Source organism: Pangasianodon hypophthalmus, chromosome 8 (genome assembly GCF_027358585.1).
Source record: "Pangasianodon hypophthalmus isolate fPanHyp1 chromosome 8, fPanHyp1.pri, whole genome shotgun sequence".
Lineage (NCBI taxonomy): Eukaryota > Metazoa > Chordata > Actinopteri > Siluriformes > Pangasiidae > Pangasianodon > Pangasianodon hypophthalmus.
The window spans coordinates 19,868,727-19,891,856 of NC_069717.1; the positions used below are offsets into that span (position 1 = coordinate 19,868,727).

Sequence of the window (23,130 nt, forward strand, 5' to 3'; positions counted from 1 at the left end):
TTTGTTTTCTTACTAATAAGACAAATTTTGTCATTGATAATCTGCAATATCAGATGACTGCATTGATACGCACCTTAGGCAATGGTACTGCTAGTGTGTTTTTTTGCTACTGTCGTCATTTTTTCTGGTGTCATTAAAACAGACTTGTGCTCTATTGTGTGTGTCGCTGTGTAGCAGAAGTGGCACTGAGGCCTCGGTAAGATGCACGTAACTGATTTAATAATTTCGTAACACCCATATTCAGCTTTCTCAGCCTCTTGTACTTCAGGACAGCATTGCGAGCTGTTTGTTCTGCCAGCCCCTGATGGATGACATGATGAATTCTCAGATTGTTTGGTATTTTGACTGACACTTACAGAGCCTGGCCCTAAGTGCAGAATAATCTGAAGTGTAAACCATGCCTCACAGGCTATGGGAATACTGCTGATTCATTGATGCTGCTTTGTCACAACAACATAATGAAGAGCTGAACTTGATGGAGCTTTGTACAGCCACCTGATTCTGACAATCAGAACAACGCTGGAGTACAGCTTGACAGCAGACTAGAATTAACGCTGGCTTAACAAAGCTGAAGCTTTCGATTCAATTCAATTTTATTTTTATAGCGCTTTTAACAATGGACATTGTCACAAAGCAGCTTTACAGAAATAAATACATTGAGGATATAAATTGTACATGTATGAATTTATCCCTAATGAGTAAGCCAGAGGCAAGGGTGGCAAGGAAAAACTCCCTGAGACGATATGAGGAAGGTTAAGCTTTATCCTTTACCTGACACACCTGATCAAATGCCTGACACACTGTTCGACAATGTACCAATGTCATTAAAACGCTTTTAATATTATCAGACCTGATTAGGGGGCAGTTTTTTGTAGCTTGCTGGCTGTGGGTAGTGCAATTATTGCAACACTGGTTTCAAAATTATGAGCAGCCTTACAATTAAGTTTGTGTGATACCTGCGCTAGAGAGAATAACCGCACTCTTCCTAATAAGAGTCTCTATTAGTGGTGCTTGCATCTTCTATTCAGAGCACAGGTTTTCAGCAGAGACTGAAATGGTCATTCATAAACACTAATTGTGTTGATTCGGAAGTAACTTTGGTTCAAACTTTGGTTTGGTAACATCATCAAAGCATCAATGATCCACCACCATATTTTCCAGTGGGTATCAGGTGATTTTCCTTGTATGGAGTCCCCTTTTGTCTCCATGCTGATGGTGTGAATGACCAATAAGTTTGATTTTGGATTTTTCTGTGATACTTATATCTGTGACACCCAAAATGTCTTCCTTAGTGTTACTTAGTATCTGTGATACTTTTTATGGTTCTAAACACACTTAATATTATTCTTAACTGCTTTGTGTGTGTGTGTGTGTGTGTGATTATATATATACACACGTTCACTGATTTGAGCAGGTCAGCAACCATGTCATGTTTGTTTTGTTTTGAAAGTTCCTTTTGTTCCCATGGTAATGGATGACAGATTTTACGTGTGTGCAACCTCATATTTATACGTCAGGGAAACAGGACCTGGTTAAAAGCATCAACAGAATTCCTGGGGCCAGTGATAACATCCTTAAGAGTGTCAGTAAATTTGACCTATATTTTTGTGAGACAATATTATTATTTTTAAAAAGTAGTTCTAATGAGAATAATTTCAATGTAAACAGAAACGACTAAGATAAATAATTTCTTCTATTAGGAAATATGAATAACTGAGTAATGGTTATTTGACAAAATCATATTTGCTCATTTTTTAAACTTTGCCAAAAAGGGAACACACTGTATGTATAACTTTTTTCCTTTCATAATTTCCAGAGTACGCAAATGAACATAAAGGCTTTATTAATGATTCGTGAGATACAAACATCACAAAGCTGGGTAATTTTAATGGTGTTTATAGTAAAAATACTTTGATACATACTGTACAGTGGATCTATACATTTAGGAAGGTATCATCTAAAATAAAATTGCAGAAATTATGGCCAAAAGAAATAATGCAATGAAATGCTGGTAAAGGACCATTGGTGCAAATGGCACTTGGATTGATTCTGCTTCATCACAATTCAGTCCTCATTGATGTTTCAGATTGTACCCATACCGAAGTATGCAAATAGGGAGGTCTTTTTTTTTTTTATAATTTCTTCTAATCTGAGCAAATTTTAATGAAAACAATAAGGGAGATTACCAGAAAGGCATTTGTACCTGTGGGTGACTCTGAATAACAAATATACTGGGAGCAATATGCCTGGCAAAAAAAAAAAAAAAAAAAAAAATGTAATGTTGAAGATGAAATCAAGCAAACAAGATTTGCATCAAATTGACTGACACACACACACACACACACACACACACACACACACACACACGCATGCACTCAGACCATCCACACAGCACCCGGTAAGGGTTCGGCGGAACCTCAAAAGACATTGAGACGATTTTAACAAACACCACCAGCTCTTTTCTATGGTCAAACCCATTAAAAGAGACAAATGTCTAATACACATCATCTTAAAATGAGTGTCTACTTTTTGTTCTCTTAAAAAAAGGGATACTTTCAAAAATGGGGACTTTAGAAACAGCTTTTTCCATGAAAACTAATTTGTTTACATTTTTATTTATAAACTATAACACTTGATTCATCAAGCAACCCTCGAAACTATATGATCCTTTATCATCCAATTCCAGTAATATCAGCATTTTTAAAGAGCCCTTCAGTCTAGGACACAAGGAGAGCCTCCTCAGTACAGGAGTCCTTGATTTAACCAGTCGAGTGCTTTTCTTCCTGCTTTGACAACATAATTGAGATTTGTCATCTTTTCTCTCTCTCAGTGGTGTTCACCTCTGAGGTATGAATGAGATTGTGCTTCCTGTTTTCTCTGCATCCTCCATGGCTCACTCATTCAAGGAAAGGATGATGTCATCTTCCAGGTCTGAGTTATCGGAGCTATCTGCTGGAATACGAGAGCAGAGAAAGAAAGAGTAAGAGCATTAGAGAAAGGATGAAAGGAGCAAGCAGACATTCTACACTCCAGTGCCAAATTCATTAAAAAAGCCATTAACTCACTATTATCCATCACTAGCTCTACATCTCCCTCATTGTCCTCTGAATCATCCTCTTCATCATCGTCGTCGTCATCATCGTCGTCGTCGTCGTCGTCATCTTCGCCCTCTTCCTCCAGGAGACGAGCCACCTCTTCATCATCAGATGGGGAAAAATCCTGCTCACCATCTTCCTCCTCCTCCTCCTCCTCTCCATTATTTTCATTCTCCAGCTCAGCCATCAGGGGGTCTGTGTCAATATCATCCATGTCGTCGTCTGAGTCGTCATCATCCTCATCCTCCTGATCTTCATCCTCCTGAAAGAGCACAGACCAATCAAGCCAATCAGGTGGTTTTATCATTATATTGTTATTTTGCCATTACCTCAGTGTGATTAGTCAGTTCACTACCCCAAAAATTACTCTTTGAAACACTGAAGCAGAAGTCAGAGCAATAACATGGAATAGTCTTGCTATTGGACAAGACAGTAATTAGTTTAAGAATTAAGACTTTATTTTTAACAACTTCAAGATGGCTTTATGCAGCTAGGCAAAAAAAACATTATAATATTTGTTTTATTTTACATTTTTTTAAAGTCAAGTTTAAAAAAAAAGGTACAGCAATTAATTTTAAAAAGCAGTATCTAACTTTTGGGGATTTGCAGACCTCCAAGGTGGAAATGGTCACACAATATCAGCCGTGCTGCATATCTCCCTTTGTACAGAGAGACTGCAGCTTGCAACTATCAGGTGCAATATAGTATATGCAAAGGCCATTTCTGATGCTCTCACCATCTGCACTGATATACACTCCCCATGTAGCATATACCCAGCTTTGTATGATTATAGAATACTGTAGCTTAAGTGTAAAACAATTGGCACATGTATTAAGGAGGAGAAGATGGGAAATATCAAAACTCAAGCATGCACTAATGATACCAGCAGCATGAGACCCTTGTAGACTATAGGCAGTTTTCTAGACACTTATCAGCCCATGTATTCTTAATGCTATCATGCATGTTGAATAAACCAGTCATGTCAGGCTACCAGGCACCTGAAGCCAAGAAAATGCTGGTGCGTTTTCCAATAAACTTGCCCAACTAACAAGAGAAATATCCTGTTCATCTCACACAGACTTATTTGATTGCTCAAAGTGACATGTCAATAATCTACATAGGAGAATAGTGGCAAGGTGTTAAAAGGTATAAGATATTATAATGTATAATAACATAAGGTATTAATAATAATATTATTATTATTATCATTATTATTAGCATGTTCAGACTCCCCTGTGGATGCCTTTTCTCTAAATTGGTTTCTCAACATCAATAGTCAACTCATGTGGACCGGCTACTATCAAAAGTTCTACTTAATTTTAACAACAAAAATAAAAGTTGCGTATTGCATCTTTAAAGATTGTTTGGAACTGAAGCAACAAGGATAAAGATGTGCCTCTCAGCATATCCATGTGACATACAGACAGCAATAGTAGGTAACTCTTGTTCATAAAAATTAAAATAGCATGTGCCAGTTCAGCTGCAACTTCAACCAAAATGTCTTTGTTAGTGTTACCTACAATAAATTAAAAAAAAAAAAAAAAAGCTCAGCCTAGGAAAATTATGCCAAGATCTGTTCACCTGATCCTCCTCATCCTCTTCTTCTTCAGCCAGTCTCTGTCGGCCGACTTCATAAAGTCGACACACTGTGTCCATGTTTATAGAATCTTGATTCTGATGTGGAGAAATGCATTACAACAAAAAGCCTTAGTATTACAACAAAACACAAAATCCCCAAAATCGTTTCAACCAATCTTTGCAGAAATCCACCAATAATAACAGCACAACTTACTTCAATGACTGCCAGGTAACAGTCTTTTGTGTCAGTGCACAGGTCAAAAATGTTCCTCTTCACATCAATGGTCGCTAAGAGGAGGAAAAAAAAACAGCAAACAATATATATTTACTGATAGTGTACTGATATTCTTAAATGACTAAAATCTCTGTAAGGATCTACAGGATGTTTTGAATTAGAGCCTTGAAACCGGTAATCTACAGTACTGTTCAGAAGTCTTAGGCACCCTATTTTTTTTTATTTTATGACTTCTACATTTTAGATTTCCAAACAGTTTGTATGGCAGTAAAGAAAGCAGCAGATTACATAAGAGACACTTTTCGGACAAAAAAACGTAATGAAGGCTGCTGGGTTTTGCTGCAAAAATAAGAAGCAAGTGTGACAGTCAAAGTCTCCAGAAGAACTGTGGCTGCTTCTGCAAGATGCTCAGTAACACTTACAGCTCATTTCCTTATAAAACTGCACACACTGTACCTGAGACTACTATTTTTTTTAAGCGAAGGATCGTCACACCAAATATTGACTTTGTTTGTTTGACTCTGCTCTTTATATTTTTTTTTTTTATGTAGAAACATTTAGTTTCATTATTTTTGAAGGCATCTTTGCTCTACAGCATTTCTTTGCATGTGCCTAAAATATTTTTCATACTGGAAAGATTTTCAACAATGAAGAACCTCTTCCTCTTTCCCCACATCCCCCCCAACCCTCCTCACTTAACTCTAATTCCATGCATACACTTAACACTGATAAGAGTATCAGAAAAAAGGGAAGGAGAGGGCCAGGTGTTTATCCAGTGACTGGATGAAGGTTGTACCTATCGGTTTGTAGTCAGTAGCATCAAAGGTCCTGAAGGAGGAACCGAAGGGACTCTTCATCTGCTGCTCCATCATTTCATCCTCATCATCAGCCTGAAGCATGGCTAAGAGATAGCATTTGGCCATTAATATGACAAAACAACTAGCTTCATTGGTATTTAGAGAAAATAAACATGCTTCAAAAAGTGTTAAAGTGCCCCTTCAATCAAGATTACTGTTTCAGAAAAGAGTACTTCTTGTCCCTCTCCCTTAGCGTTATGGACACCAGTGTTTTGTTGATATTCTCATTTTAATTTTATTTAAAACATTTTGATGATACATAACTAACTATAACTTCATGACTGTCCAATTAAACACTAGAACCATACATGTCCCACTCCCAGAGGCAGGTCTTGCTCTAAGGAAGTAGCTTGTTAGCAGTAAACAGTGTGTTTTGGCTGTACATCTTCCTGCACATTATTTATATTTCTAACTATCGCTTGGTTGAAGAAAAATGGTTGGAGCTTGAGGTTGTGGTTATGTGGCAGCTCTTCTCAGAGGCGTTTTATCAATTTGGGGGTCTTCAATGCTGGAATATGTCACTTCCTCAGACACAGCAAGAACGTGATCCGATCTTTATACACCATCAGGGCTTCTCCATTAGTAAGTAAAAGGTTCTCACCAATTTCTTTGCTATTCTCTATATTCAGCTAGCTAAACATAATGTCAAGTTTGTTTACATTTGGCAGTGTGGCGTATCTCGAAAGCTATTCCCTTATTGTGTACCTCAGTCAAATATCACTTTGACTTCCTGTTTCAGAAGGAAGTACATCAACGTACAGAATGAAGTCACAGCTAAGAAGTTATTTCATGACTTTAAGGTGTGTTTACCTCCATAAATGACTGTTCCATTGTTGTTGAACACAATTCTGCACTGATCCAGTGCTGGTACAGTGTGCAGCAAATGGAAAGTCCGTAAGTCCCACTGATATTGTAGTTAAAGAATTGAACCTACAACTGTAAACTATGGAAAACATCTCAGCAAGAGTAAGTGTTCAAAATGTACAAACTGGCAATTTAATAACAACCTTCATAAGAACCTTTCATTTTGTATATAAACTCTGTGGAATAGGACCATGAAAGTTGGAAGGATACTATCTCTGTGTTGATGATCACTTCAAGGCCGTTGGGGTGGAAAACGCCGCTGATGTTCATGTTGAATTTATCAAACTTGTGGATGGCCTGTGCTGAACGCACGTCCCACATAACCCCATCATTCAACACAAGGTCATCAGTCGGATTGAAGGTGGCGCAGTTCCGCTTGTAGTTGTTGGCCAGGTCAGGGTTGTTTAAGGTCAGGGTCTTCTGCCCAGTTTGAATGTCATAAATCTGTCATTGAAGAAAAAAAAAAAAAGAAGTAAGAGAGTAACAAACAGAAAGAGAATAAAGAATGAAACCTGGTTTTCAGCATTTGAATCATGGAGCACACAAATCAACAGAAGTGCTGCTTTTTATGTCTATTGTAGCTTCCAATAAGTAGACAAATGCTGATGGCTTCTTTTCGTCTTCTATTTCAAAGATTAACTCTTCAGAGTTACATTTTCAAAATCTGCATATGGAGTATGTATGTTTCTTACATGGGCAATGTGTTCCTTTGTTCCTATTACTCTGTCCTGGGAGAGCTTACTGAATTCCACATAATGATCATCTAAAAAGGAATGTCTACAAAAACAGGGAAGAAGGAAAACCATGAGTGATAAGAGTGTCTTGAGTTGTGTGGTTACACACGATATGTGCAGTTGTGTTAGTTAGACTCACTTCATTATGAAGACAGATTTCATTCCCCAGAGGGCAGACAGAGGATAACTCCATGAAGCAGATGTCAACAGTAAAGACCCATCCTGCAAGAGACAAATTCTTAATCGGATAAATGTTGACGCATATAAGGACTGACAATTTTATTAGCAGATAGGACGAACTTGATAACTGAAAGAAAGAAAAAAAAATAATCACTTTTAATTTGAACTATTACAAACTAAACACCACCCAGCAGTGAATGCATTAATTAGTTGTTCACTTATGTCTCCTTTCAATGGTCATATTTTTTTGTAAATTCTGTTATGGACTTGCTCTGAAAAGTATGTGCATAATTTTAAAGTACCATTTTTTTCAAGCACTATGTTTTGGAGACTAGGAAAAGGCAGAGTGCTGGAAAAAAATGTAATCTGTAATAATACAGATTTCAATTTTGGGCACTAATTAAACTGAGAAGCTATCTGAAATTACATATAGGAAGAAAAAAAAAACTTGTAGGCTGCAATTTAAATTAAATTAAATTTGTTAAATATATTTGTTAGATATATTTAAAATTATATTCAAATTCTAACATTTTCTTTTGAATCATCATCTACTACAATCCGCTACAGTAACCTTTGGGTGCATGGCACAAAGGCATATCCTCCAAGCAAACCTGATGGCGTGTGTGTACATACCCTGGATGGCTCGAGGTGTGTGATGGCTGAACTATGGCAGCTGTAGCTGGCTTCCTCTTGTCCGCTGAACACGTTGTAAAGTTTGAGCTGCCCGGTGCATGTGCCCAACATGAGGAAACGCTCGCGTGCTGAGAACGCGCAACACATGAAGCCGCTCTCATCCTCCTCTGCTTCCCTGAACACTGAGATTGGCCTGAACCTTAATAAACACACAAACCAAATCATTAAAACCAAAATCATTAAATTATTTACAAGCACTACGCATGTTCTTAGTTACACTGTAAAACACTACACACACCACATTCCTTGAAATAACTGCCAGTAAAACTCCCTTACATGTAAAACATGCTCCAGTTATTAAAGTACCTGCTGAAGATGAGATGCCTGTCGAAGCAGCCTCCATCCACCCCCCCGTATTTCGGATAGGCGACCCTGCGTGTGTGACGTGCGGTAAAGTTTGTGGGCGCCTGGCACCTCTGCTTTGGCTCTGGACACTGGTGGGGCATGAAGAGACTGAACGGGGGGCACGTGGTGACCGGGTTCTTACAACGGGCATGCTGCTCTCGCAGGTACTCTGTTATGATACTACAAAGAGGATAATGTAAACACAACATATGCCTCATGGATGAGAATGCCAAGAGTGTGGAAAACCATCAGTTGAAGAATCTTATAATAGGATAGTTTTAATTTTGAACACTTTTTGATCACTGCATAATTATATACGCCATTTTACAATTCTGTGTTCTTCATTAGTATTCTAATAGCAGGTAAATCTTGATACGATTTTCAGACTATACATACAGTAAATGACCAACTCTTATATGTGGTGGAAGCTGTTAGTGGATTTTCCCAAACATAGCAATAACATCAAATTGTATTATTTTTATCAGCTTTAACAAAAATCTTAACAGGTTTCTGTTGGAAACTGTATAGAGAATGTGAATGATATAAAGTGGAGTGTATTACACTTAACTATTACTAAGGTACATTACTGTTACTAGGATGTTATGTTTTTGATCTTTTTTTAGTAAACTGTTAATAATAAAAAGTGTAGCATCAGACCTATCAAGAGCTGGAGGTGAAGGAAGATGGCGGTCCAACTGTTTCTTCATAGCTGGACTCTGGCTAAATGCGCCATGGTCCGATTTCTGCCTCAAAACACGTGGCTTCTTCAATCCTGCGGCATAGGTAGACGGCCGTTCCCTCGAGAACACGATTCGGCCAACGAGAGGAGAGCCGCTGCTGTGGTGAGATGACGCGGGAGGGGCTGGGGGTGGGGGCTGTGAGGTAGGTGGGCGGGGCTGTAGGTGAAGAGATGGAGCCGGCACGTGAGAGGCATGGCTTCCTAGCCGTGCTGCCACGCCATTGGCGAGGCGAGGAGTCCGTGGGATGGCAGTTGGTGTGGGGGGCGTGGACACAGATTGTGAAAATGGTGCTACACTGGTATGAGCGTGAGAATGAGAATGTATGCCCATAGGCAGGTCAGCCTCTTTGGTTAGTGCTGAAGCCGTATCGGAGAGACCTTTCGACAACAGATGATTCCGAATAAGCAGAAGCAACTCCTTCTCGGGGAACGTGATGCGTGTTTGCGCCACAACGTTGGCACGCTGCAACCGTGCTAATGAAACATCTGTGCCAATTAGCAGCGGCTTTCCCGATACTTGCTCTATTAGCTCGGCAGCATATTTGCAAAAGCGTACATGGTCGTTGCGTTTGTCTTGAAGCACAGGTTCTTTCATTAGCTGCTGGATCTGCCCACTGCTGAACAGCGGTAACTTGCTGATAATCTGTCGCACCGTGGTGCTTCGTGCTAAACCCACTAATGCTTTGCACGCTAACGCACGGATTTGGTCGGCGTCTGTTATGGGCATTTTGATTGTCAGCAGCGAGAGCAAGACCTTGATGCCATTATTGGACTGGACCACATTCCACATTTTGGCCAGGACACTTTCGCTGGTGCGGTGGCTCTGGGGAAGACGCCGTCGTGGTGCTCCTGAGATGAATTTACCGATGCTGGAAATACGCTTATCAGGGGCGCACACGCAGTTAATCACCACCTGCAGAGCTGACTTCTGGATCTCAGCATCATTCACAAACACCTCACCCTCGGCTACCACCAGGACGATGCTCATGCCTTAAACAGATTAGCAAGAAATTACAGCCAATATAATGGAAACATTTCAGTTTGTTACTAAGAAATAAGCGTTGTTGAACATTTGTTTTCTGTTCACCAAAATACACTGATGTCATCATCCTTTACTTCACCAAAATATTATATTAGAGAGAATATGTAAAGCAATAGCAGCTCAGTGCCTACCTGGAACTTGAAAAACATCAATCTCATCATTATTCAACAATCCCTTACCTACTGTGGAGATGGTAGACCCGCCTTCATCCAGCACAGCTACGTTTTCAGCCAACAGGAGCTGCGTTTTTGGGATAACAGTCAGAATGCTGAGGATGTCCAGTGCATACCGAACTGTGTCACTCCTGTGAGATAAAATATCTACAGTTAAATTCAAAGATATCAAAATATAAAAATAACAATATGTCAATATTACACAGGGTGGGCAAATAGTAGTAGGTAAGTTACTGAAGCAGTAGCAGCAGCAGACACTACAATTTAATTAGTATTTAAACTGCCATTAAAAAAAGTAATTGTTTGATGTTATTACTCAATAACTGTTTTAATTAAATTTAGCAAACGGTAGAAACTAATTACTAACTATAATAGGCAAAGCCGTTAAAATGTAAAAGGTGTTTAAAAATGTTGCATTTGTAAAAAGCAAGGAGCCGTTATTGTACACTTTGTGTAAATGTAATGTTTTGACACACAAATGTAATGCATTTGTTCTATGTATTATACATACATGTATTAACTCCTTCGTCGCTCACTAAAACAAAGCTAATTGGATATTAAAATTTGACCTCGTAGCACTTATTACATTTTGCCTCCTATTCTTGTTAAAACCTAAGTGTATGTATCACAACCTATAATACTGAAGAGGGAAAAAAAAAAATCAATATTAGTTTGCAAAATTATTTATAAATAAAAAACAGAAATGCTGTGATCACATAAATATGTCCCCCTCTACACCCCCGGTTTAGAGCCCCCTCCTGTCTGCAAGGTGAATTGCAACAAAAGCCTTCAGCCTTTCCATCCCCCTGTCTGTTAAAATAAAAATAGTATTTCCTCCAATCAATTTCCCCCTAGGAATAATTAAATACTCACTGCAGTATTACACCATTTAATGTCAACCTTTTCAAGCCTGTAAACCTGTCACACAAATCCAGCCCTAATTCATAACACTGTTTCTAAATTCCCTATCCTTCGTCTCACCTGCCGTAGTACGTCCTCCAGTCGCAGGCGATGGAGATGAGCTGCAGAAGGAGCTGCACGCAGGACAGTTTGTGGAAGACCTCGGCAGGCTCCCAGTACAGGCGCACTGGCCCGTGCTCGATGAGGAATTCCACCATTTCAACCACCTGATCATGAGTGTAGGAGCAAGGCTGAAACACACACACACACACAAAACTACAGTATACTGTTGTCTACATACAGTTTAGCGCGTGTTTGTGTTAACAAAAAAGTTTTTAGAAGGGGTAACAGTCTATGGCAAAGTATACTTTTCCAGATACTTTTATATATTACTTTGTTTGAGAATGTGAACATGAGATTCCTGTCGTTTCAGATTAAATTAAGCCAATGGGTATGACCACCTTATAAAACATAAACCAGACATGGCAGTGTATGTTTGCAGGTATGCATGTAAATCAGGCACAGGTTTCAAAAGGGCTTGCATGTTAGAATGTACCTTGTGAAAAGACTGCTGGTGTATAGTTACTGTAGACTGTACCTTGTAGTACGGCTGGGGATGGATGGGTGCTCCTCCCTCTGTGCGCTGCAGACTCTGCTTTACTTGTTCCACTTTAATGGCCAAGTGGGCTTCAAAGTACCGGCGCAGAGCCATGCACGTGTGTTTGGCTGTCTGCCTGCTGGAGAAGATCTCATCATCGCTCAGCAGTGCCCCCTGATCCTCTGGATTCAAGATTTCCAGTGTACTTATCTGCATGTACACATAACACAACTTTCCATAAGAACCAGAACTAGGCATATGACAATAACCAGCTGCAAGAACAATATCATCACGTAAGCTTTCAAAGACTATCACAATGAATGTGTTCCATTCAGGCAGTGATTTGAAAATACTTTAACAGCAGGGATGTAACATGCTTAGGTTGTAGAGAACAATGAGACTATCACTGTGCGCAAAATGGTCCCTATTAACTACACCCTACACTGGAAACAGTCTTAGTGACTGAACTAAGCAATTTCATACACTACGTTACACTTGTTTGCTCATCACTCTGTGACACTAGTCATGTTCTATCGCATAAACACACACATTAGCTAACTCGATATCCACACAATTATTGTCATTTATCAAGTTAAAGACAATAAAATAATAAATTGAACATGTGTGACTATGAAAATGACTTCCCAAAATTCTAATCAATACATTTGTAAGAAGTCTGTGCAGAAATCTGAAAAGGTGTTGCCTTATTAGCTCACTATATTCCTCAAACCAAAAAACATGGCATATTATGGGTACTTTGTGGCCACTAGGGCGCACAGCACCAGATATTCTCTCCACTGTATTTTCAGACAATGGCAAACCCTTAAAAAAAAAAAACAAACAAAAAAAAAAAAACAGAGAGCTATAAAAGTGAATAGGGATATAGCTTCGGACAGTCTATGTTCTTGTTCAATCGCTTTCTGTGTTTGTCTGGATACGTACCAGGTTGACAAGTCGTCTCAGGCCATCCTGGTTGTCGAAGAGCTCGAGCACAGCTCGGAACGAGAAGCAAATGGAAAAGAACATGGTGGCATGACAGCAGCCGGAGGCATGAGAACACTCCAACAGCCACAGAGTGTAACTCACCACCTCCGCTAAGAGGGAGTGGGGTAGCATACACACCTGTAAGAGTAATTATGACTATAGCAAATTAAATCAGTTTATGCAAAAATTACAACAACTGATTATGGTAAGGTAATGTCTGGATTTTGTATCATTTCTTCACAGAGTTAAACAAATGGAATTAATGTCGCTCCAAAAGCATTAATCAAAATTCTATTAACGATCAACATGCAAAAATCAGACTTAAAACCTAAAAAGTGATGAAATAGAAACAAGAAAAGTACAATAATACAAATAAGAATTAAAGTTTCAAAAAGAAATTAAGCACGTTTTGCCTTTCTATGCTTCTTACTATTGGCAATTTTTCACAGAAAAGTTCATGGAAGAAAGTGTACAACTTGAATATCCATTGCTTAATTGGTATTGGAGATGACGAGCTCTGATTATATTCCACATCCTCTTAATGAAGTGCAGCATTTTTATTCAACATGGCAGAAGAAGCAGGACAGCGTGTTCAGGCAGCAGTGCTTGCTATCCTGGAATTGTAGCTACCTATGTGGTAAGTACTGTTACACAAATATGGCTATACAAGTGTTTTAACCCGTTCCAGCTGGTAAACAATTAAAAACAACAACGGGCTTTATTGTCACATAGTACACTACAATGAAATTCACTGTCTCTGATTTGAAATGTCACTTACCCTCTCCATAGCATCTTGGTTGTAGGCAAGGTAATAGAGACACAGAGAGACTCCTGTGGCAGCCATGGATGGCCGCGGGATCTCCAAAAGCTTCTGCACCCCACCGTGAGCCACAAATTCTGCCGCAAACTTCTTATGCAGCAGGAGAGAGGCCAGATACTGTAACAAAAGAGATGATTGCATACTAAGAAAACAAGTTTAAAAAGTTCCCATAACCACTAGACAAAGTCACTGTATCGTTTCAATACAATACATTTTTGATAACCAAAGTGTTTTGTGTCTGTGCATTCTAAGAGTTTAGTATATGATTAGGTGGAGAAAGAGTGTTACCTTGAGGGCCTCAAAGGTTAATTGGACATCGTTGGTCTGTTTTAGATCCATGTAATGCATGAGGAGCTCTCGAGCGCCAAGCTGCATGAACACAGCCAACAGCTGCCCACAAAACAACACACCAGTGTGAGAAGCATGAACAACATCCCCATTGTATAGGTGCAGCACACAGCTGTCATGTCATGTTTAAAAAGAACATGACAGAATGGTGCACTCCTAACCAACTAAACCCCTCAAAGAGTCAGGAAAAGTTACATGCAAATGATTCTTACAGCTCTTTATTTAGCTGCCAACTACCATTCAATTCAGTTGGATAAATCAGTTTTGCTATTACATACTGGAGATTTTTACATTGCTATAAATAATAGGAATATAAGAATATATTACGTAATCTTAAAGAATGTGTTAATCATTAATAAATAAACGTAATCATAATCGTGGTATAAGTGGAATAAAACACTTCAGGACATGCTGTTATAGGACAAGAATTAACTGGTGATGGCATTATTATTTTCTTATAACAGTTTAATTCCTTACTTACATTAATTTTGCATTCCATTATATTCATTTCACAGTGGTTTTGCAGCATGGGGTCAGCTGACTATAGTGCTACATGTTAAGGTAACATTAACTTACTTCACAACAGATACAAAAAAAAACACAACCTCACCTCCTGGTATTCCCCCAATGGTGTGAGGTACTGAAGAATGAGACGCTGCTCGATGCCTGCTGTAAGTGGGTACAAGTGGTAGCTGTTCCCAATCACCCATGGGCTCATCTCTGACCAGCTGCTGTTGGACAACTCGCTGAAGCTGCGCTCTGGTTCTGGCAATGAGAAGTTCAGCTTCTGTTTGGCCTTCCTGCCATTCTCTCGCTCCATCCTCTTCTTGAAATCTTTTGCTCCCTCGCCAGGGTTCTCCGACTCCGACTGGTGTGGCACCGCCAATTTCATGACCCCTCTGACACCAGAGTGGACTCGGCTGCTGCATTTCTGGGTTAGACTGGGCTCAGGGGAGACCGCTCCATCCGATTCGTGTCCGAAGCTGTTATTTTCCGAGTGAATATGTGAAGGGCTGGGCGAAAACTTGCCATCTACTGCTTCCTCGTCCAGAGGGAGCAGGGGCTCCATGCTCTTGCGGAGACTGGGCCGTTTGAAGTCCTTTCTGCTTTCTGCATCTTTCTCCTGGAGTTCTCTGAGCCTCTGTAGCATTAAGGGAACCTGGAGTAAAAGTGCATCAATAAATCAGCATTAATCAGTTGAAAAAAAAAGGCTTTTTAGAGCTCTTTAATTCTCTAATTTAGTTTCTCTTTGATTATAAACATTTACCTTTAAATAGTGTTATTGTCATATTATAATACTCTATCAGCACATGTTCAGTTTAGATCACTCAATCATATATTCAGTGTATTAGAACAGCAGTACTAAGACCAGAGCAGCAGCTTAACAGAGCTATATTTCACACTAAAACATCATACCCAGTAACTAGAGCTTCCAGACAAAAAAAAAATAAAAATAAAAAAAATAATAATAAATTAATTCTGGTAAGGAAAGTGAGAGATAAATGGGGTATTTATGGATGGATGGAAGGAACAAATCTCACAAGCGTACAGTGGCTCAAAGATAGCAATGAAAGATATCACCATCATTTGTAATTTCTGTCTAGAGCTATAGTTAGTTTACCAGATTTTTTTTAATAGTGAAATATAGAAAATAAAGCTATTTCTGAATAGAACTAAGTAGATGAGATTTATGTATAATTGCATAATATTTACATATGAACCAATACATATTCTTTTCTCTTCTGTGTATTAAAGCTCTGTAATAAAACTGCATATTAATGAACATAAATGTACAATTTCTTAGCAACAGGAAGTGTGTTAGGAGTGATGAAAAAGTGCCAGGCTGAAGATGGCACAGACCAGAACAGAGTTCTCCTCACGGTAGTTGGCAGCAATGTCCTGGTTCTCCATGGCTCCTGCAAGCAAACCTGTAGCATAGATTCTCAGGGGCTCCTCAGCCTCCCGGGCCCATTTAAACAGGCGCTCTACAATGCCCTCCTACAAAACACACACACAAACTTACACTGTTACAAGAAAAGTCGTGTAAACCAGGGCCCCACTTCCTACTTCGCTTAACAAGTCCGAGTTAAAATGATGTATGGCAGGTTTACTAACCAAGAAAATTCAAAAATTGGTCAATTTGGTTCTTTCTAATCAATCTGAGAATCTGAGCTGTCTGAAGATTGAGTGTTTGCTCCTGGTTTGCCCTAGAAAGGGCAAAAAACAGCAAGACTCGAAACCATGATCAGTCAGACAACAATTGCTAATGCTACAGTCTCATATATAATGTAATAAATAATGCATAGTATGTACATAATGTATGTAATGTACATAAGACATGTAGTTTAGTTTAATGTGACTACTGAATTCTAAATTGGAGTCAGGAAATCATAATGCTTAATCATAAAGATTAGTTTTCACATGCTGAATTTGTTCTCCATTGAATAAAATTGAATATGAAGAACAGGTCTTACTTGACTGTAAATTTATCACAAAGGGACAGCGCACATAACGTCATGTATAAAGTCCAAGATGCTGTGATAGTGCTAGTGAGAGGCTCAAGATCAGGTCAAAGCTTCGATACCCAGGGCCAGCTAGGAAGTCAATTTTGGGCTTTTAACCTCAACCACTCAGCCGTGTGCTTGGATTGTCTTCTGCTTTCAGTAAAACAATATCTTGAGAACCTGAAAAGCCTATGCTTCTTTACCTTCTCTTGAAAGACCACTGCAGTCTCCAGGCCTGGCATGATGTTCAGCAACAGCCGACACGCTGCAGTGTTCAGTGGAACTTCTCTGCTTGTCATGACATACGAGTTCACCAGCTGTAATACACGACACCAACGCGATAATCATATAAACCTCTCGTCTTCACAGTCACGTTTCCACAGTCAATGTGTAATCTTCATTTCTCAAATTAACACACATCAAATCCTGTCATAAACCTGTACTGTAGATTAGCGAACAGCCTCAATGTCTTCAGTTTAATGGGCTTGACTGCTGTACATGTAATACCAATCCATTGCCAATTACAAACCAGTGCGAATGTCACAATACCAGTATTAATAATAAACAAGTGTAACACAAAAACAGACAGGCAAACTAGCACAATGTAACAAATATTCTGTAGGAACTTATGGTTGTCGAAATGGGGTCTGTGATTTTTAATTGTTTAATTTAACTCACAACCTACCATTTAAATAAATTATATATTTTCACACACACTGGTGAAAATGCTCGAACACAAGCCAGCTTGAATCTAGTGACAATTTTTAATAATAATAAAAAAAAAAAAAGTGTTGTAAGGGTTGAATATTCAAAATTTTATTGTACACATTTAAAGAATGTGCTGAATATTTAAGCTGAGGTCTCTGGCTGCAAAAAATTGAGAACCCCTGATCTAGAACCACGAGAAATGGTCATGTATGTCTCTTACCGCATTCATAAAGTCGTCATTCTTAAATAGGATCTTCAGCAGGTGTCCCAGCATGCACTCTGGGTTTGCCCGTCCTGACAGTCGAAATAAACAAAACAAAGTTAGGCGTGAAACCTCCTAGAGAACCCAGAATGCAACATTCAGAATCATGTAATGTATAGTGGCAAAGGACCAGGAAGGAGTATGAAAACCCAATAAGAGCAATGCACTACCTGGATGGCGGTCATCAAACGGGTCAGGATCAGCCTTGTGGTACTCCTCAGTCTCCCTCTCCACAAGTTCTGATATCCTGGAGAATAAATAAAAACAAACCATGGAATTCTGAGTCTCCCACTGAGATCACTGAGCAGTTGCTTACGGCGCATGTACAAGTTCTCTCACTTGGTCAGTATGTTGACCAGGTCCTGAGTGTTGCCTTGTTGTTCTCTCTCCCATTGCTCCAGCAGTGCTGTGAGCTCCGCTTTTGAGTCCACACTGCCTTCGACGGCAGACGCCATCACACGGCCTGCAAGAGACACATGTTATATAGGCAAACAGAGCTGTTTGAATAAAGTACAAAGAAATAAGACAGTGAGGGGAATAAAGTAACAGTGCAGCAGCCTGAAAAGAGATACGAGTATTCTGGCAGGAAACTTCAACTGACTTGAGGCAAAAAATAAAATGCAGCACTTTCCGACCACGGTGGCTGGATGGGGGAATTTATAATATCTGACAGCCATAAAAACACTCCAGATTCTCTCCAGGGAGGCCAACTAACCACAACTGAGTAACAGGCTAACGCTTGATTTATACTTCTGAAATCGTGTATTTTTGAGAGCAGGTCTGGGCATTGTGTGCAGATGAACACACATACACTCACCGGCCACTTTAACAGGAACAACCGTACACCTGCTTTTTTTTTTTTTTTTTTTTTTACCCCCCACACCATTCTGTGTAAACTCTAGAGACTGTTGTTTGTGAAATTCCCAGGAGATTAACATTTTCTGAAATACTCAAACCAACCCATCTGGCACCAACAACCACGCCACACTTCAAGGCACAGAGATCACACCCATTTTTTCTGATGTTAGGTGTGAACATAACTGAAGCTCTTGACCTGACTTTATGCATTGTGCTGCTGCTGCTGCTGCCTCATGACTGGCTGACTGAATAACTGCATAAATGAGCAGGTGTACATGTGTTCCTATTAAAGTGGACGGGGACTGTAGGTGCCCATGTTCACAACTGGACACTAGGGGGCAGTGTTATATGACCCAAACCAGAGTTTACAGAAAAGGGAACATGAAAAATAGAAGTCTAAGCCAAAAACTAAGAAACGTTCCACTGTAGGAATAATAAAATAGAAAACAGCAGAGGTGTAAAGCTGTTTTGGACAGTGGAGGAGGAAAAAAGAAATACTGATCAACTCCAAACCAAGTCAGTCTGCACCGAAAGCATTACTGAAGCATTTTCACTTAAGCAGTATTAAACGTTTTGAATATTGAAGCACTTTAATTTAAGTAGCATGGCCTAATGGATGGTATGATGGATGCTTCTGATTTGAGCCGCTATGGTTTAAAGCCCCTCTCCATCCAGTTCTGTCACAAGCTATTATGTGCATTATGTAAGATTTTTAACAGACTACACTCGGACTACATCCTCCCCAGCCTGTGAAAGATGTACCGGAGAAAATGTACTGTTTACACTTGAGGAGTTTTTGGGCCAAAATTACTCTGAAACCCTTGATAGAAGATCACGTCTCGTCACAAGGTTTTCAGGATCGTAACCACACATACCTCCTCAACCAATCAGCTTTCGGGATTCATAAATCTGCATGTCCCGCTGTTAGATTTTGAGAGGACAGCATGCGAGTCCATCCGTGGGCCCTGTGCGACACACTTACCCATAAACCCCCTCTCTGTTCTGAAGCGTGTTAAATATAATTTCCATGACGAAAAAAAAATCTAAAATACTAAAAAAAAAAGAAAAAGAAAGAAAGAACACCACCCGACTTTTACATGAACTTGAAAGGCTGAAGCCTAGCAATCAACTTACAAAACTTATCGTGCCGTCAAAAGGGAAATTTGTTGATATAGATACATAACATAGATATGTAATTATAATTAGTGGATACAATGATGTATATGAAGGCACTTTTCTGGAAATTTTCATTTTCAGTATATAAAATATCATCAGCTATCAAATTCCTCAGGGTTAAATAAAGGTTTGTCAAAGATCAAAAAAAATGTAAAATGTAGTGTCACTGAAGAGAAATTTCTTTTACCAAGGCTCCTTCCCACGGCTAGAAAGAAATCAACCCAGAAAGAATACGCAAACGCGCAACAGAACAAAAAGAAATGTTTTATAGCGTCTGTCTGCCATTCATGCATCGCTCATCAAAAATGTAGCTACAGTATGACTAACATGCTAGTATTTTTTTTTAAATCAGCTCTTTTAATTTCTAATAGAAATATACTTATATGCCAGTGTCCAAACTGAGTGCCAGATCTTACTTTTTGAACTTACAATTTAAATGTTGCTATAGGAGGCTTTAATGATTAGATTTAATCGTTGCCATATAAAATTATTATTGCATTTCTTATCTAATATGTTGACTCATAAACACTCAGTCAATTTCAGAAACACTTATACTGCTCAGGAGCTGGAACACCAGCCCAGTGCAGAGCAATATGCGTGCATGCGCGCGCACACACGCACGCGCACACACACACACACACACACACACACACACACACAAACACACACACAAACACACCCCTTCACACATGCCAGGGGCAATGTATCTGGCATGTTTTTTTTAATCATGCTTTAATCATGATGGATAGTGATTTCCACCACAAATAACATAAAAAAATAAATAAAAAATTGCGTATTTTCGGGCTAGCACTTTAAGCACCACTGCTGCACTGGGTAACAGGAACTCAATTTAGCAATTATTTAATGGACATGAAAGTGGCAAACATACTGACTTTCCAGTTTCCCCAAAAGTAGGAACACTGGGGAGACACTCTGGCCGGAACGCCAGCCCAATGCAGAGCAACATGTGCTCACACACACGCCAGAGGCAATTTATCTGGCATGTTTTTTTGGGTTTTTTTGGGAGGTGGGAGGAAACCAGAAACCAGAGACCCACATGGACACGGGGATGACATGCACAGAAATTCCACAGACAGTAACCTGAGCCGGTCGAGCCGGTCGAACCCGGGACCCTGGAGCTGTGAGGCAGCAATGCTACCCTCTGCACCACCATACCACCACAAACCCCAGTAACAAGAACTGCAGAATTATTTAAGTAGACGTTCTCTGTAATTGTGCGATTAGTCTTGGTTAAAAGAAGAAAAATATCCAGGAGAGAGACGGTTCTCTCTTAAATTCACTTTTCAGACATACTTTCCTAATTTGCTGCATGAATACAAAATAAGAATCATATCTAATAACTGGTGAAGTGATAAAATATTATTACTGAACCATGCAATTGGAAATAGTGACTCTCTTGTACGTAGATAATGTGCTCATTGGTCGACTCAAGTCTGAGTATGACTCAGTGAGGTAAAAGAAAAAAAAAAGTGTTAGTAACCAACATAACCACGCTTATCTGTGAAAAGGCTGATAATTGTATGGGTGGCTTATTATCAGTGAAGGGGCATGAAAGCAAAACATGTAACCCACCAAGTCTGCTGAAAAGAAGCCATAATAGTCGACTAAACAAGCTGTAAGAACAATGTGAGAATTGAACTGATAATATTCACAGATCTAGAAAAGGTGGCCAAACCCTACTGAAGTAAATCTGCCAGTTCCATGGAATTATCACTTCTATATCTTTCCAGCCGGATAGAGTGACTTTGCTTTTCTTTCTTTCTTAATATAAACAAACAGTCACACTGTTTAGCTAGTCAGTAGGATTTGGTTTGCAGGAGAAAAAAAACAACAAAAAAAACATTGTACTGACTGTACATCTGACTATAGCAAGTTGTTCAAAATGTTCAGGCTTTTCTCCCAGAACAAACAATTACAAACTATATATATAAAACATGTATTTACACACGCTCTTATCTAAACAAGAGTTAGCAAACTAGCACCACAGGATTTGAAGTGACTAACCTAACCACTTAAAACGATACCAAATGAGCTAAGGAGCAAGTTCCATGTGCTCCGCGTTTTGAAGGGAACACCAACACTGCTACAGACACATGCCTGTCACTACAGCGAGTTAGCTCAATGCTAACAGTATGCAACGTATGTTAGCATGTGTTACCTCACAGGTGTACCACCCAGTCCCTATCCCGTTTCTCAGCCCACTCCACTTCCGGAATAAGGACAAGACGAGTAACCTGTAAAGAAATCTCTTGAAAAGCCCCTTGCTATTTGCCTTTGTAATATTTAATTCCAATCTGCCGTGCGCATGAAGTTTATCATGGCGACCACAGTCTAAACGTCACGGTAGTGCGACCACGGTCCCTTTTTAATGACGTAGTCGATGTTTTTAAAATACGAGCTATTGATTGGTCGAGATTTTCACCAGCTTTTACTGTGTCTTGGGCCACATTCATATTGAATGTTTTTTTTTTTTGTTTGTTTGTTTGTTTGTTTGTTCTATGTCTGTTATTTGCACGTGAATTATTATTGAGTTGCCTAAGTTGGGTTGTGCACAATATTTTGGCAAATGTATGCTGTCGTCAAAAGAAAACGTGCCCACGAGTTAACGGATAAGCGGAACTAACAGGCTGTCACGACACGATCCGCCCGGAACAAATCGGACAGCGGACAAGAATCAGGTAGCGGTGTTGAAAATAAAACCTCAAACAGGTCTTTATGTGTAACGATGTCTAATGTGTACTGAGTTGTAGGGGTTCTCAAACTTTTAGTAGCCAGGCACTTTAGCTGTAAAAATAAAAAATAATTTAAAAAAAATCCCCGTATTTTCCCAACCCACATTTATTTTATGAATTATTAAAATATTAGGCTCATTATTCAAATATATAATAATATTATGGCTGTTTATTGGAGCTTTTTATTCCTGAACAAGTCAAACACGACCATATTTATTTACTTGGTTTTAAAATATTAAAGAAAGTTTTTGCATTAAACCCATGTAAACAGTCAAACAGATTAATAGCTATACTTAAGTATTACATACAACTTTAATAATGATGGGTTGTGATTTCCACCACTGTAACAAAGGTATAAAAAATCACGGATTTATTCAATTCAGCAATTATTTAATGTATATGAAAGTGGCAGACATACTGACTTTCCAGTTTCCCCCAAAGTAAAAGGAAAACTTTTAAAATATATTTTTTCAACGTTTGGCTCACGGTTGTATGCTTGTTTACGGAAGTGTGACGCATGCGCGGTACAAGTAGCAAATTAAAAAAATATATATATATATTTTATTTTATTTTATTTATTTTTTTGAGGCTATCATGGGCGCAGGCTCGCTCAAACTGATTAGGAAAAAGGATTATGAAAAAAAAATCACCTGGACTTTTCCCAGTTTTCAACTGTCCAGTTTG

General features: G+C 39.1%; 1 protein-coding gene across 2 annotated transcripts; it reads right to left on the bottom strand.

The window, feature by feature from the left end:
• Positions 1-1,826: 1,826 nt before the first annotated feature.
• Positions 1,827-22,079, bottom strand: LOC113533330 (DDB1- and CUL4-associated factor 1). 2 transcript variants are annotated; one of them, XM_026925396.3, is made up of 25 exons: positions 21,873-22,079; positions 17,999-18,122; positions 17,830-17,906; positions 17,618-17,691; positions 16,893-17,006; positions 16,046-16,183; positions 14,796-15,344; positions 14,126-14,227; positions 13,796-13,954; positions 12,976-13,155; positions 12,034-12,243; positions 11,517-11,686; positions 10,542-10,666; positions 9,239-10,310; positions 8,543-8,761; positions 8,177-8,375; positions 7,503-7,585; positions 7,322-7,406; positions 6,840-7,073; positions 6,576-6,669; positions 5,705-5,809; positions 4,888-4,961; positions 4,677-4,769; positions 3,066-3,357; positions 1,827-2,949 (listed from the first exon to the last, which is right to left on the bottom strand). In XM_026925396.3, the coding sequence occupies exons 2-25, from the start codon at positions 18,112-18,114 to the stop codon at positions 2,894-2,896; spliced, it is 4,620 nt and encodes a 1,539-aa protein (XP_026781197.3). In that variant the 5' UTR covers positions 18,115-18,122; positions 21,873-22,079; the 3' UTR covers positions 1,827-2,893. The 2 variants fall into 2 exon arrangements, with proteins under 2 accessions (XP_026781197.3, XP_026781196.3); XM_026925395.3 differs by having other exon boundaries at positions 1,827-2,952; positions 21,873-22,078.
• Positions 22,080-23,130: the final 1,051 nt, after the last annotated feature.